Below are 17,333 nucleotides of genomic sequence, written 5' to 3' on the forward strand. Positions count from 1 at the left end.
AAATACCAAAACAATGTTTTAGGAAAGGAACTGGCCCAAAATTTTACTAATTTCCATTTATCCTTTTTATTTAAACTATTGAACAATCTACAGAATCGTGTTTCATTTGGCTCAAAGAGGTAATATGGCAAAACCGAATGTTTAATTAAAGATGTTCAATTGACTTTAACATGTTTTATTGTGAGTATAATTAAACATCTTGATTATCTTTTGTACTGACTTTAATCACTGAGTAATGAACATTTATAGAAATTATGTCACCTACAAGATTCGACATTATAGTCACCATCTTGTTGTTTTGTTGTTCTTTATAGTTCTGTATAATCTGATCAGATGGAAGAACAATACAAGTTAAATTGTTCTTGTTTAATAGAAGGTGTTTTTGTGTGTAGTTGTATTGTTAGTTAATATATTTACTGATACAATAATACTACAGAACAAATACAATTTAACACGTTGAATCTACCTATACAATAGATCTACATTCTATATAACAAATTTAAATAAGTTTTACCTGTTCTGACAGGTTTCTATTATCTTATAGAATTAAACTCGTCAGATTTTAACACGTTTTAGATTTGACTCGTTGATTTTATATAATTAACGAAATTTAATCTTTAATTAAATAGAAGGTTTTACATTTTACACCTTAAATATTTCTTTATGAAATTTGTTAAGATTTAGATACTCTGTGACAATAATTAAAATCATGTTTAACATACAACTAGAGATGTTAAAGATGCATTATTCAAGAGCTAAATCTGCCTATCGCAGTTCTTTCTTTAGGCCTTAAATAATGTTATATGAATTATTAATTAGACATTTATTAACAGGACAAGATCATGCCATCGGATGCTCGAGATTTGAACTAGATTAGAAAAGTTCGGTCATTTAATGATTTACGTTAAAAATGGAGAAGCGCGGTTAAGATTCGAATAACCAACATCTTGTCAAACTTACAAACAGTTATTACTTCGCTCTGAATAAAGTAATTTGAAAAATGGAATTTTCAATATATTCATTTTGCATTATCTTATTTTGAATTATCATAGCGACAACCACCAGTTCTTTAACTTAATGTGATGCAGGACGGAGGGGCTGACAAGGAAAGCGGTCTAGTCGTTCGGATGGGACGAAAAACAGAGGTCCCGTGTACACATTGGCGTGCACGTAAAAGATCCCTTGGCAGTTGGAATTCGATATAAGAGTAGGCCGTAGTGCCGCTGTCTGGGCAAAATTTCCCTCATAGCACACTGTATGGCGTATGCCCGTCTTCATTAGCCCAGGTTAGGAGCAGAACAGTAGGACGTTAAACCCCATTTCATTTTCATTTCATTTGTTTAACTTAATCTTATATAATGTATCTTTAAGCAATACAAAGAAATTTATCTCCAATACCAGAGGTTCAATTTGCCTGAAATGTTTAAGGCGGAGTAGATATGTACTATATATATATTTCCCACTTTTAGACGTTCCCCCATTTCTACCCTCAACTTTAGGCTTGTATATTTGACAAGTTTGAGGATGGTTTATTATTTGACTATTGATTGTTATTCAGTCTCTCTAGTGGTTTTTCACATCTCTGTATCCTTGAAAAATACACATTACCATTGAATTCCAGTCTTCCGGTAGGATAGCGCGAGGTAAATTTAATGTAACATGGCTATAGTTGCAGAGGAAGGAAGGTAAACATACCACAGTATATACTGGATAATGGAATATTTTCAAGTCATCAACGAAATACAATAGATGAACTAACTTTTTAACCTATACTTTCTGGGATTGTATGCTAATTCAAGCATTATGTCCATTCTATACCAATCACCAGTCATTTAAAGGGGTCTGATTATCAATTCTAATATCATCGAGCCTTATCGATCCTCCGGAATTAACCCGTAATTTCTCGGATAAATTCAAGCACCATGTCCATTCTATGCCAATCACCGATCAACATATAAGGAAGTCTGATTATCAATTCTAATATCATCGACCCTTATCGATCGACCCTCCAGAAGTTGGACTAATGGCCAATTTAGGTCAGTTACAGGTCACAGTTTATTATATAGGAAATTCAACAGAAAAGACGGAAAAACGTTAGTACTACATAAATCATATTGTGTACTGCCGTTTTAAAGCTAAAGGGCTGATGAGTAAATTTATGCAGTCTGATTTCAATAAACATCTAAATTGCATTTCGTTTCATGACCCCCATTCTATATTGATCTGACCGGTTTGTGTGACGTCAATGATCTGGTAGGTGAACTGGGAAACAGGATCTGTGTTTTAATCAGATTGGTCTTCAGCAGAGGTTAGGGTTTATGACTATGTTCTTGTTGTGGTTCAACCTTTCAACCTTGACCTTGGCAAACCATCTAAAGCCCTCAGCAGAACCTGTTGGTTCCTTTGATCTTCATCTCAAAGATATTAGATCCAAATACTTTCGTTGCCAATCACTACAGAATTTATTTGCCCAACCGCTCTATATTGTAAATTTTAATTTGTATATACTTGTTTTGTCATTTTTTATATTTTAAATATTAATATACCTAATTTATACATAATTTTAATTATGCTAACTGTGATACTTGTTTTTATTTATGTATATTAATACATTATTGTGATCTCATATAATTTGTTTCTAGATGTCACCATGTTTGGCACAATATATCCCGGTTGGAGCTGACGTGCCATTAAACAACATTTCATTTCATTTCCTGTCCTTTGTTCTTGCATATGTTTAGTATTTTGTGTAGCGTCGGACTATTGAGCAGTCCAACTAGCGAATCCCTTTTATTCATTCCATATACCAATTTAAATCCTATCCGCGATATCACTATTGTGAAAGCAGACGATAAAACACAAGACACATCGGTGGAAAACATGCTTATGCAAGTTCTTTGCCATGAGAGCGAAATGAAATGAAATGGGGTTTAACGTCCGACTGTTTTGCTCCCAAATGGGCTAATGAAGACGGACATACGCCATGAGGGAAATTTTGCCCGCATAGCGGCATAAGGCTATACTCTTATATCGAATTCCAAGGGATCTGTACACGGAACCTCGGTTTTTCGTACCATCCGAACGACTAGACAGCTGTCCTTGTCAGCCCCTCCGTCCTGCATCACTGTCAAGGGAGAACCACATCGGCCAATGCAGGGATCGAACACCCGATCTCCAGGCTAGCGAGTCGGCGTCTTATACCATGAGAACGAAGATGGCACAGTGACAGACTGGACCACCTGGTCCACGAATCTGGAAATAATGGAAAAAGACTGAAATAAACATAAGAAAAAATATTGCGTAGATTATTAATATTTTCTTGTATTTGTAAAACCTTTAAACCGTTATACTGTTATATAATTCCCTTGTCTACGTTTTGGGGTGTAAATGATTACTTTAAGCTTAGGACCATTTTGGACAATGTCGGGGGCTGAATCATGTATAATAATAGCTTTCATATTCAATAGTTTACCATATATGTTAACCGTTTATTTGCATTTCTAACCACGTGATCATTATCCCACCACACCAGCCATAGATCGTAATGTTATGTGCACATAACAGAAATACAGTTTCTAAAAAACAAGGTCAAGGTTTCTGTCAAAATCGCTTGTTTCCTTACGAGGAGTTAACATCGGTTCACTATTTTATATTGATATTAATGATATATAATAAACGTACGTGTACTTATATGGTGGTCTACTATTGTGCAATAGTTTTTGATGTAATAAGTTTTATACATGTCATCAGAAGTCGGTATATAAATATAAACGGAGTGTTTTAAGTCAGAACAGTAAATATTTGGTGTCAGGGAAATGGCTTGTTTTGGGTGTGAAACTCTGCTGTGGATTGTTGCGATAGTGATTTTACTTGCTGCAGCATTTTATTTGTAAGTCTTTATCTTTTTATAATCTTTGGACTTGAGTCTCCACCCTGATGACATACGTGTTATTGTCATGGCGAATTCCTCGGTCATGCAATATTCTAAGGCAAACAATATAGAAAATACAGCATTATTGGAACTGATATTGACCTGGGACGGCCGTGACCTAAATAGCATCACTAACGAGCAGTACTGTAGTAGGGTGAATTTCGACCAATAGTAAATGGTTAATACGGCGTGATAATCCACACAGTACTACTTAATTCAGTAAAGTATATTTTAATGGATCTTAATCCATCTTAATTACTCCACATTCATATCTACTTCATATTTATGGAAGACCAAATGGGACAATATTCATGATTCTTGTTTCTACATTCCAGTTTGAACATTTTAGACACGAACGCAACATTCTAAACTAATGATTCTTGTTTCTACATTCTTATGTCAACATTTCATGCACAAAATCAACATTTTAAACAAAAAATTGACTTTATGTTTCATTTTCGGCGTTTTAACGGTAACTTTTATATATCATTAAATATTAAAATTAAAAAATAATTTCTTAAGCCTCTAGATCAATGAGTCTTTGCAAGATTTCTTTTTTTAAACAATATTTTTTATTCGGGTTGTGTGTAAAACTCCTCTCCAATAAATAATATATGTATATAATATTAATGCCTACATATACTAATTGTTCAATAATATGTATATTAATTTAGAAATTTTATCAGTTTAAGCCCCCGTGTCAGCAATATTTCAGAATATTACCCATTGTTTATCCCCCTATATCGTCACGTATTGTAAACAAACATTATTTTGGTAGATTATCAATGGAAGAATTAGCGGTATCGTTTTTTATTAGCACCATATATTGAATGAGTTTTACCAATTGTTCTTACTATAGTTTCAGCCCGGTATAATAATGATTTACCTTGAACCCAAAGCACACCATACGTCCCCCCATAGCCCGATATTTATAGTATTTTATCCACCAACTCAATTTCAGTTATATAACATGGACTCACAGTATTTTCAAGAATGCCGGAATCCCAGGACCAGAACCAGGTTTACTAGGAGTGGTTCCAATGTATCGTAACAACGTAAGATTATATATTCTTATTAAACATACATTAATGAAGAGCTAAATCTGTGTATTGCAGGTCTTTCTTTAGGCCTGACATGTTATCTGAATTATTAATTAGACATTAATTAACCTATCCAGACCATAATCAACTTTAGATGGCATCGCTAGCCCGCGATCTTTAGTGGATTATGAGCCGATTTACTGCATAACTTTCCTTCACGATTTAACGATTAAATGGATAATCGAGACTATGGTGTTTATCGTACTGACTTTAGTAATGATGATCGAGGCTAGGCGGAAATTTCAATCGCTTAGTTCTTGGTTCATAGTGGATCAATTTGAATGAAATTTTCAGCAAATTGCCTTGACATTTTTAACTATTATAGTGAGAACTGCGAACTCGTTATCGAATCTACCATAATGTATCTTTAAATAAAGTAAACAAATGAAACGGGGTTTAACATCCAATAAAAACTGGACTATCAAGACGTGAATAAGCTTTGCAGTGTGCTATCAGGGGAATTTTATTCGGACCGCGGCATTTCACCTTGAATCCCATCTGTCAAGTGGTATGCGCTAACGAGTACACGGATGGAACTCTGTTTTACGTCCCATCTGAATGACTTGATGCAGTCCCTTGCCAAATCATCCCCCCTGCACCACTGACAGGGGGAACCCAATGGGAAATCCCGAGGAACTATTCCGCTCAACGCCGGGATCGAATCCGAGACCTTCCGATTAAAGTATCAGTGTCTTACTCAACGGGCCGACGTGGATCCCTAAGAAGACCAATGTGAAGGCGTGTAAGGTTTGTTAGTCAGCACCATACGAACTGAGCCACCGTTGCTCTCGGCACGAAAAAGAGACACAAAAGAAAGTACTCGCTGGTTTGTACGACACGACCTATAGTTATAATATTTTATTTATTTACAGACTATGGGTGATATTGATATAGAGCTTCATAAGAAATATGGAAAAATTTTAGGGTAGGATTTTCCAAAATAATATTATTGAATAACACGTATCTGTTTGTCATGGGCTATTCATTGGGTTCGGCCAGATCTCCGATGTTTTGGCGTAAACCAACGACTAGAAAAAACCTTTTGTATTGTGCCCAGCACTGCTTTGCTTTCTTGGTTCTTCTTGGTGCCAGTCTTGCCAAGAGTTGTTTTCTGGACGTCCAACGTCTGAACGTAAACAAGTGAAGGTCACAACCGAGAATCGACGGTTCGTTTTTTGGGGCATTACAATGTCACGCCAGGAAATCATCCGCTATGGTTGAAAGGGTTAAATGTTTTATTTTTCACACGAGTTGGGCTATGGATTCATTTTTACAATTACAATTCTGTCAAACTTATAGAACCACCGGTATATATATTCAGGCGTATTATTATAAAACATGTTATTTTTTATTTATACAGGTATTTTAACGCGAGACTACCGGTTTTATCGGTAGCCGATCCAGACACAATAAAGGATATTTGCATTAAGCATTTCAGCCATTTTGTCGACAGACCAGTGAGTATTTACAAGCTAAGTTTTGTTGAAGCTATGGGTGTCGTGCATTATGCAGGGCATGCTTATATATAGAACATGCGATGCCACTCCTCCAGTAGCACAGTACTCTTGTTACCTTGCACACCCCAGATTAGTTAGCGCTACGCTGTGGAGGGTTACAACATGAGTGGGTTACAACCAGGGCCTTCACAAGCCTATGTGGCGCCCCAGGGCAAAAGTTTCATTGAGACAATTAGTGCTGTCTATAAGAGGGAGGGTTACAACATGTGTAAGCGCAGGGTTAGAATACGGATAATCGGTGGCCCAACTCGCTGACCAGAAATGATATCGGCTGTATTTTTGACTTAAGCCCCAAGTGATGTATAAGAAAAATTGTGTGAATAAGTCAGAAGAACGGCGCGAGGATTGGATTGTAAGTTAAGGGTGGAGACACTGTCTCGGCTGAATGCTGCTGTTTAAGGGAGGCGCAAATGTGGCGCCATACTTGGCATGCGCTGTGTGTTCTTCCCATATTATTGGACTGAAACCGATTCCAATGCTGTACTGGTAATATTAAATATTGTATAAATCGATATGTATAAACTTGTTGAATGTAATTACGTGAAGATTTACCGTTCTTGATCACTTTTATGCTGGTATCACACTGTTCCGAAATTGAATACTAGATATTTGTATTTGTTTGAGAGGTCGATATGTATAAACTCGTTTAATATAATTACGTGTAGCGTTACCGTTCTTGGTCACTTTAAGCATTATTTTATGCTTGTTTTAGACTCGTTAAAGGAGCTAAATCGCTAATATTTGGGACCTAGAAATTGACACAAATGGGTCGCAACGCATACAATAATGTAATATGGATGTATATAAACTGATTTACATTCAATCGTTTCTTTTTTACTGTAATTTCTAATCAGTTAGGTTCGGCGACATACGCCAGTATTCTCAATCTAATATCAATCTCTAGCTTCTGGTTATTCCAGTCTACGCCGATAGTATTTATTGGGCATGCTCTCCAGATAAGAATATAGCGTCTCCGTTTGACATGACTTGTGGAATATGCCTAGCCTCGTTTTTGAGTCCCTTATTACAAATAGCGCTGAAACGCATTATGGTACGCGATTCGTGTACCAACTATAAAATGTTTCTTTGTCTTAAATATTGGATATCAGAAGGCCATCTTTTTCCAATAAGATCACAACATCAATGTTGATTTAAACCGACAAATAAATCGTGTTTCAATGTCGAAGATTTTGAGTTAGAGACTTAGCTACTTTAATTGAATCGTCTTGTGAATATTATAGTGGCGAAGCACGTTATCGCAATTTAGATTTATATGCTTTATTCCCATTTATAAGATTATTGCCCTTGAAAACGCGTCTTATGTACCGCTTTAGTTATACTGATCATTGAAACCACTTTATTACTGGATTCTTTGTTCGTATATCTTTGTTATTTAATCGTAAACATTTCAAAACTGATAGCCACCCGATCAGACCAAAAATAGTCATAATTTGTCTTTTGATTTTATTATAACAGACTATATTGCCAATGGACAAGTATGAAAAAGGATTCCTGACCTTAGTTCGGGGAGCAAAATGGAAGAGCTCAAGATCAATCCTGACACCAACTTTTAGTTCTGGTAAATTAAGAGAGGTAGGCTATTTTTTTTAACCCCGATCAGAAAGGGGGCATATAGCTTCGTATGAAACTTTCATAGGAGAAGCGGGGAAATGTGGGAGTGGGGTGGGGTGGGGCGCTGGGAAGGAGAGGGGGGGCTCTCAATCTGGCCTTGATATATAGTCTGTTTGTTTTTTGCTTACAGATGATGCCATTGATGCAAACATGTACAGAGAATCTACTTAAGCATTTAGAACAACATGCCGACAGTGGGAAATCTGTTGACGTGACAACGTAAGGCATATAATATTTTATAACAGGATCGTCACTTATTTTAAAAATAATTAATATATGACCAGTTTTCGTTTCTGCCCAGACTAAATTTTTCAATTTCGGAATTTTGAAATGTCGTGTATATTGTCTATATGTTAGAATCATGCGCAGTATGATAACCCATGCGTATAAATCGTGCATATCTGTAGGACTAGTTTCAGTCATCGAGGCCTATAAAATGAAAACTGATTTATGGTTAGGTCCGGAAAACGGCTTTTATATTTTCATTGTAATACTGCGCACGTTTCTCTAGCGAGTAGCAATTTGGCATAAAGATTCGAATGTCCAGGGCGATTTTCGAAGTGGCACAGATCCTAAAATACAACCGTCGATTTCAGTTTTATCAAAGGTTACTCATTGGATGTCATCTGTAGTGTTGCATTTGGCATAGATGTTGACTCTCAGAACGAACCCGATAATCCAGTTATCAAGGCCTGTATTAAAGCTATGAAATTGGAGATGACCGACCCATATACCATATTGTGTGGTAAGTATACACACCTTCTATTGCTCAGGGTGGCAGCGGCTTATAGGACGCATGGCTCCATTCTGTGGAACCTTAAAATGTTTCTAAAAGCAGATATAAATGTGATAGGAGTGTATGTATATAAAGTGATTTACATTCAATTTTTTTAAAAATTATTGTAATATCTAATGAATTAGGTTCGGTGAAATGCGCGAACAATCCAAATTAACGGACAATATTGGTGCCAGTCAATATCACATATGTGATAGAACTGGTTAAACACGTTCCAAATATTATTTTATCACAGAGATCATTGCTGCGATAGATGCGTAATCAATGTTAGAACAATCGGAAGTGACGAACGCAAAAGGAAAACGCGAGTTATCCCTCTATATAACTGACTGAAGTGACGAGTGATAACAGACAATGCGCGAATTTCTGCTCACTAATAATTCCTTCGAAGACCAAAAGTTGTTATATTTCTTGCCCAACAAGAAAGTTTTTCAGGATTTTCTTGCGTGGTGCAGTGCGAAAAGCCTGGTTAGGAATAACGTCTAGTCGTTTGTACTCATTTGCGAGCATCTAAAAGAACTGTCGACAGTTGGAATTCGAAATAAGAGTAGACGGTAGCGCCGCTGTCCGGGCAATGGCGTATGTCCGTCGTCATTAGCTCACACATTAAACTTCAAATCATTATTTTATTTCGAGTAATATAGTCAATATGAGGAAATATTTATTGCGTTCGTCTTATAACCCATTTTTTTATATTTCAAGCTACCTTCCCGTTTATGGCTAGAGTATTCGAGTCTGTAGGTATTGGTTTTATGGCTAGTGATTGCAAATCTGTTTTTACAAAACTTATTGATGATATTATTAAGGAAAGGAAAGAAAATCCAAGTGTAAGTACATGCTCACATTCATATAGTATTACATTCATATAGTATTTCAATGTTGGCCTAGCGGAGTGACGCCAAAATAGTCTTGTATTTTCCAACTCTGAGCACATTGTTCTTTTAATTGTTTTTTTTTTAGCAAACATTTCGCCCTTTGATTGCAACAAATACTGCAGAGTAAGAATACCTTTTATCCCACTCTAGTAGGCCTTGGTCGGTTTTCGAGAAAATGTCCTTGCTTATGTACAAATGCAAGCTGATTAAAATACAGATCTATATTTCGTTTCGTTTTATTTATTCTTTCGATGGCCTACACTACATGAAGATCTGACAAGTTATAGTGGGAGTTGACGTCAGGGGTCAAACGAGCGGCTTTTGACCTATGACGTCAGACATTGATTAATCAATCAGAGGTGACGTTTCTAGTGGTTTACCCACAGTTCCGTGCATCAAAAGACCAAGAACTCGCCGTAACAGACCGTTTCATTGATTAATCCCCCACATCACCCAGAACACGTCAATGATAACAACTCCTCCAGATCCTAGTGTAGTAAAGGCAAGTAAAACAAAATTTTGAACTATAAAAACGAAACGAAATAGTCTACGGGGAGGTTTTAGTAAACCCGTGTATGAGACTTACGCGTCGCTTGCGTGCGTCCAGTTCATCAAAAACGACGTAAATTCAGAAGGGCTCCCAAACTACGTGTGAACATTTATTTATATCCCTGGTCATCTTAATAATATACTTCCAGAAACGGAAAGATTTCCTCCAGTTGTTAATTAATGCCAACGAAGAAACCAAAGATAACAAAGATGGTTTGGGTAAATATTTTGGTATTTTATTAGAATAATTCTTCCTTTATTACGTGTCAAAATAAACAGTTCACGTGACACAAAAAGACGTATTATCGTCACCCGTGTCCGTCCGTCCGTTATAGGCTCTACTTAAAATTTTCTCCGCATTTTATCGTTCTCGCAGAATTGTTGAAGTTGTTCAATTTGTTCTGAGGATGCACCCTTATGCAGAGCTGTTGCCCGTGCCACCGAAATCTAAAAGGAATGCGCTTTACTGCTCAAGAGTTTTGAGACTTTTTTTTGTCAAATCCCTCACGGATTCTTCGGCAAAGTAGCATTTCCATTTTGTACATAATTATTGCTCAGGAGAAAATGGGAATCCTATCGAACTTATAGTCAAACGTCAATTTTCACCAAGGTCACAGGTTTTGACAATTTATTCGGACCTGCAGGTTTATTGCCCCTGTCACAGAAACCTTGATGATATCCCTCGACACTCTTTTCACAGCATATTCGTCGTCTGGCAACCCTATTTGCTTTTATGTTATAGCTTTTACGTACTATGATATATGGAGTGGCGCTGTGGTCTTCTTGCTAGCTGGTTACGACACATCATCAACTGCATTAACATTCGCACTCTACAATCTCGCAACACACCCAGAAGTTCAGGAACGTGTGGTGGAAGAAATAAACACAAATTTCGCAAAGGTAACATGTCCATAACTATTATCGCTTATGGATGTTCTCAGTAATTACAATATTTTATGGTTGATTTTGAATAAACATATCTTAATGGTTGACATTGAGTAGTCTTATCTTAATGGTTGATATTGAATAATCTTATCTTAATGGTTGATAATGAGTAAGTATAATATCTTGATATTGAGTAAACATATCTTAATGGTTGATTTTATCCAAGCATATCTTAATGGTTGATTATTAGCAAGCACATCTTAATGGTTGATATTGAGTAAACATATCTTAATTGTTGATTATGAGTAACCACAATGGCATGGCGTTTAGATTCTTTCCAGAATCAAAATCGATCTGGAAAAAAATGGATGCCATTTCACAGTGCAAAAGAAGATTGTTATCTTCTTCTTATCCAAGTAGTTAAGACGTTTGTCGTCTCAGTAGTTAAGACGTTTGTCTTACCAGGAATAACAATGCAACAGTTCGTTTTTACATATGGTACAATGCATAATAGATTACAATAAAGTCATTCTCTCAAACCTCACCCAGCCAGACTCGCTGGGGCAAGTCTGCTGATAGAGATTGCTACATATTCTCAGTCCGGAATCAAACGGCTGTTTGAAGAAATATGATGGTCTTGTAGCTTTGGGGTTTGGACCTTCAATTATCTAATTGGTCAAATATGACGTAATTAATTATAACGATTGGTTATATAGCCTAATGACGTCGAAAACCTCCCTTGTATGGACAGTGGAAACTTACAGTAGAAATTTCACACGTGATATCTGTTATCAACCCAAAATTGAATGTTTAGCAAATTATAACTCTTTTTTATATGTCAACTTATCAATCATTCATCCATTTTGATTTAAGTGCATATGACTTCTATAAAATGTGTGAATCTAATAATTAGCCAAAGATATTAATTATCACAATGCGACTAATTTAAAGAGCAATAATTCTAGCAATCTTGATACATGATTGATATTAGACAAATATTTGTTTTATATTTGTACAGGATGAAGCAGCTGACCATGATAATGTTGGTAAATTAACTTATCTACAGATGGTAGTAGATGAAACTTTAAGGATGTATCCACCGTTAACAAAGTAGGGTACCAGTTATATTTCATTGCACTGTCCACAGTGTGGGGATCCGGGTGTTGGGTGGCTCAGTGGGTATGACTCGCTAACGGTGGCTACTTGAGTAAGTAAGACGTTGGCTCACTAGCCCGAAGGTCGCGGGTTCAGTCCCGGTGTTGGCCGAGAAAGTTCATCGTGGTTACCCATTGTCAATGGTACAGGAAGCAGGGCCTGACAAGGACAGCTGTCCAGTCGTTCGGATGGGACAAAATCGAGGTCCCGCGTACACATTGGCGTGCACGTAAAAGATCCTTTAGCAATAACAATTCGATCCGTAGTGCCGCTGGAAGGGCAAACTTTCCCTCATTGCACATTGTTTGCCTCGCAGTGTTCATTTGCACAGTCGGAGCAAAACAGTAGGACGTTAAACCCTATTTCAATTCATTTCATGATAACTATGTCGTCGAAACAGTTTCTTTGCATTTTCCAGCCAGGTTCCGTCTTCTCAGTGAGTTAGGAAGAAGGACTTGACAAGCAAATGCGTTTAGTCAAAAGATTGATATCTCTATCTTGGACAAGACAATCTCGGCCCCGGTATATACCATTGAAGTCGACAGAAAAGTAGGACGTTAATTGTTTTGGTTTCTATATGCGTGTATATATTTTAGAACGAGTCGTGCAGTTACTGAAGAAATGGAACTGAATGGTTACAAGATAACGAAGGAAATGGAAATCTTTTTGCCAATTTATGCCATCCACAGAGATCCTGATTATTGGGAAAATCCCGATAGATTTGACCCAGAACGGTTGGTTAAGTTTTCTCCTCAACAATGTTATCATTGAAACAAAGGAAGATTGAAACACATATACAGTTAAAAAAGTCAGTTTCCCAGTTGTTCATATAATTCGGTTACCGTAGGCACCGTCTCGTAGAGATCGCCATGTTTGGTGCAATATTAACTGAGCAAAAGATACTGTAAAAACGAAGGAAAGTTTCCTCGGTCACATCTGTTCATTTTGTTCATGTAATTCGCTTACAGTAAACATTGCTATATGTTTGGTACAATATATCCCGGTTGGTGCTGACGCGCCATTATAAACACTATTTCATTTCATTTAAAGTAAACATGCATTGTTGATTGATTTTGAGAATGATACATGTGACGTTGATTTATTTCATTTTAATTATGCTTTTTAATATTTTCAAGGTTTTCACCCGAGCAGAAAACTTCACGACATCCATATTGTTATTTACCATTTGGAGTTGGTCCACGGAATTGTATCGGTAATCGTTTGGCTCTTATGGAAATTAAAACTGTGTTGGTCAGCATTCTCAGGAAATATCGAGTCATCTGTTCCCCAGAAACAGAGGTTGGTATTTATTAGTTTATTGTCAAAATATAACGAAACAGAAAAAGGCCCAGTCTTCTTTTACGAGCCGTGTTGCCCAACCCGTCTTCATTAGCCCAATTGGAGCAAAACAGTAGGACGTTAAACCCCATTATATTTTATTTCATGCTAACGAGGACGTTCCAGGTTCTATCCCGCTGTTGGTCGAGACAGTTTCTGGGGGTTTTCCAGCCAGGTTCCCCCTTCTCAGTAATTTGTGTTGCCCAACAGAAACCAATCCATAGGTCTAAAGTGTTTGTCTGTTAAACCTAGCTCACACGGGCGGTTTTCGTAGGCAGCTTGTCAGCGATTAGCAATTACCCCAATATATCTAAAACAAATCACCAGTGTGTGCGTTAGGGTAGTGGTAACGGATATCACGTGATCTTACAAAATGGCGACCCCTTAACTAGGCTTTAGTAAACTGAAACATTATATTATTTTTTTCAGACACCAACCATACAACTAACTCCTGGAGATTTCATGTGCAGACCTAAAAATGGAGTCTTCGTAAAACTGGAAGAGCGAAATGGATAAATATAATATGACCGGAAAGAAAAGATATAACTAATTTAATTGTTTGGTGTTTCTTTCTGTGAATATGTTGAATTATGAAATCCATTTACTGTTTCTGTTCTGTTCTGTTCTGTTATCTGCACTCCCCAAATACAGCAGAAGTATCATCTGGTGTCCTGGAATGAGTTAGCATTCCTAGTTCTATATCATAGATCCCCATCCTTTTCTCCCTCTTGCACCTTGTTTTGTTCACTTAAGTGTCATCAGGAATGAGTAAGCATTCCTTGCTCCGTGTCAGGGATCCCCAATCTTTTCCTACTCGGCATCCCGTTTCGGTCAGTGAATTGACTCTAGACGTCTACAGAAGCCACAATGGATCAGGGAGTTCTATCCTGGTACAGCCTCCCATCGCAGTCTTGCCGAAAAAATTCCGTATCCCAGGACAACCGGTTTTCCGACTTTTTTGTCCCGTTTACCCTTGTATTGCTCAGACTTCTGTGGCACCATAGGTCTTTTGTCAGTCGTGGAGAGTGGGTGGTGTCGGAAACTGGTCGCCACACCTTACATACGACCCATGCATCTTTTCTTACTACATATTTCTGTAGCCTTGTGATCGTCTAGAATTTGTCTCTAGCTGTATTTACTTCTGCTTCACGTTGTGTATTTACTTCTTACATATTCTTATGACGTTTTTCTTACCAGGAATAACAATGCAACAGTTTGCTTCTACATTTATATAGCATAGCCGAATACATGTATACAAGCACAGATTACAATACTAGCTAAAACCATTTCTCCTCCCTAGCCAGCCTCGCGGCTGTCTAGGAACTCAGATGGAACCTCTCTGGAATCAAATGGAAGTCTGTCTTACAAAGTTCTGCGCTTTCTTTTATAGCCATATGAATATCACGCACAATCAAGTGTGATCATGGCCCTGAACTTGTGTAATTAACGATATGATTGGTTACTTTATGCCAAATGATGCAATTAGAATAATTCAACTCACATGTAATCTGGTGGTAAATTATTGACACCTGCTTTGGCTAAATAGCTCTTTTTTATATAACAATATGTCATTTATACCATAAGTTGATTTAGTACACACTACATATGTGAATATGTTTGAAATTACTAACTTGCCAAAGATATTAATTAATGAAATATAAAGTCATCTTATTTCTCTATTCCTTGTCTATAAATTTAAAAACAATGTCGCAACGACGATAGAGCTACACTTCTACCTTAATGAAGCAATCTGGGAATTTTTTAAAATAGTGTTTTTAACATCATAGTTTTATGTTTAAATAACAATACCATAAAACAATGTTATTTCATTATTTTCTTCTCAATTTCAGATTTTTAGGGAATTATGTTTAAAAAATGTGTATATATTCATGAGCAGCAGATCTGGGTGTACATTTAATTTAGGGGTATTTGTAGTTAAATGAGGGGAGGTTTGGATTTCGGTTTTTTTTTTTGTTATTTGGGTAATTCGATGCGCTTGTGATTCTATTGTGGGATTTGTATACTATTAGTTGTATTTGTATACTATTAGATGTATTTGTATACTATTTAATTGTATTTGCATACTATTTAATTGTATATTATACTATTTAGTTGTATTTGTATACCATTTAGTTATATTTGTATAACTTTTAGTTGTATTTGTATAACTTTAAGTTGTATATATTTAGAAATATATGATTTTAGTGCTACTTATGTATTTATCAGTTTATGACGATTTTTTTCAATCTCTTTATTAAACCATTAATATTTTATGTGGTTTTTTTCTTTTTTAAAATGGCACCGAGGACAACCTTTTATTTGAAATGACACCGAAGACTATATCTTATTTGAAGTGGCACCGAGAATGTTTAATAAAGATGTTCAATTGACATTATTATGTTTTATTGTGAGTTTTATTAAACATCTTGAGTATCTTTTGTACTGACTTTAATCACTGAGTAATGAACATTTATAGAAATTATGTCACCTACAAGATTCTAAATTAGTGACCATCGTGTTGTTTTGTTGTTGTTTATTGTTCTGTATAATCTGATCAGATGGAAGAACAATACAAGTTAAATTGTTCTTGTTTAATAGAAGATGTTTTTGTGTGTAGTTAATTACATTCCATTTACCAATATCATTTGCATATAGAACAAATAAGATTGAACACATTCATCTACCGACACCTACATATCTATAGAACAATTAAATTAAATAGGTTTTACCTGTTCTGGCAGGTTTCTATTATTTTATAGAATTAGACTCGTCAGATTTTAACACGTTTTAGATTTGACTCGTTGATTTTTATAATTAACACAATCTTACCTTTAATTAAATAGAAGGTTTTATATTTTACACCTTAAATATTTCTTTCTGAGATTTTAACATGATTAGAAATGTTCAGTCATTTAATGATTTAATTAAAACATGGAGAAGCGAGGCTAAGATTCGAATAATCAGTTCGATTCTCCCTCTAGTGGTTTTTCGCTTCTCTGTATCCTTGAAAAAGACACATTACCATTGATTTCCAGTCTACCGGTAGGATAGCGCGAGGTAAATTGAATGTAACATGACAATAGTTGCAGAGGAAGGTAAACCGGGGTAATGGAATATTTTCAAGTCATCAACGAAAGACAATAGATGAACTAACTTTTTAACCTATAGTTTCTGGGATTGTATGCTAATTCAAGCATTATGTCCATTCTATACCAATCACCGTTCATTTAAAGGAGTCTGATTATCAGTTCTAAGACATAATATCACCGACCTTTATAATGGAATTTTTTCAAGTTATCGACAAAAGACATTAAAAATAACTTTTTAACCTATAATTTCTGGGATCGTATGCTGATTCAAGCATCATGTCCATTCTATGCCAGTCACCAATCAACATATAAGGGAGTCTGATTATCAGTTCTAATTTCATTTAGCCTTATCGACACTCCAGAAGTTGGACTAATGGCCAATTTAGGTCAGTTACAGGTCACATTTTACCATATAGGAAATCCATCAGTAAAGATGGAAATACGTTAGTACTGCATAAAACATAAT

General features: G+C 36.1%; 1 protein-coding gene across 2 annotated transcripts; it reads left to right on the plus strand.

Annotated features, from left to right (window-relative positions):
* Positions 1–3,600: 3,600 nt before the first annotated feature.
* On the plus strand, positions 3,601–14,378 carry LOC126815142 (cytochrome P450 3A13). 2 transcript variants are annotated; one of them, XM_050540684.1, is made up of 14 exons: positions 3,601–3,889; positions 4,893–4,986; positions 5,904–5,956; positions 6,392–6,488; positions 8,025–8,141; positions 8,311–8,399; positions 8,777–8,925; positions 9,679–9,803; positions 10,550–10,619; positions 11,143–11,300; positions 12,304–12,395; positions 13,037–13,174; positions 13,577–13,739; positions 14,208–14,378. In XM_050540684.1, exons 1-14 carry the CDS (start codon positions 3,816–3,818, stop codon positions 14,292–14,294), a joined length of 1,506 nt encoding a protein of 501 aa, XP_050396641.1. In that variant the 5' UTR covers positions 3,601–3,815; the 3' UTR covers positions 14,295–14,378. The 2 variants fall into 2 exon arrangements, with proteins under 2 accessions (XP_050396641.1, XP_055955565.1); XM_056099590.1 differs by lacking the exons at positions 13,577–13,739; positions 14,208–14,378 and having other exon boundaries at positions 12,304–13,172.
* Positions 14,379–17,333: the final 2,955 nt, after the last annotated feature.

This window comes from Patella vulgata, chromosome 3, assembly GCF_932274485.2.
Source record: "Patella vulgata chromosome 3, xgPatVulg1.2, whole genome shotgun sequence".
In the NCBI taxonomy this organism is placed as follows: domain Eukaryota; kingdom Metazoa; phylum Mollusca; class Gastropoda; family Patellidae; genus Patella; species Patella vulgata.

Coding starts and splice junctions, on each gene's coding strand:
- LOC126815142 (XM_050540684.1), top strand. CDS start 3,816: ATGGCTTGTTTTGGGTGTGAAACTCTGCTGTGGATTGTTGCGATAGTG. Junction 8,142..8,310: donor GTTCTGGTAAATTAAGAGAG/GTAGGCTATTTT, acceptor TTTTGCTTACAG/ATGATGCCATTGATGCAAAC. Junction 9,804..10,549: donor AAAGGAAAGAAAATCCAAGT/GTAAGTACATGC, acceptor ATATACTTCCAG/AAACGGAAAGATTTCCTCCA.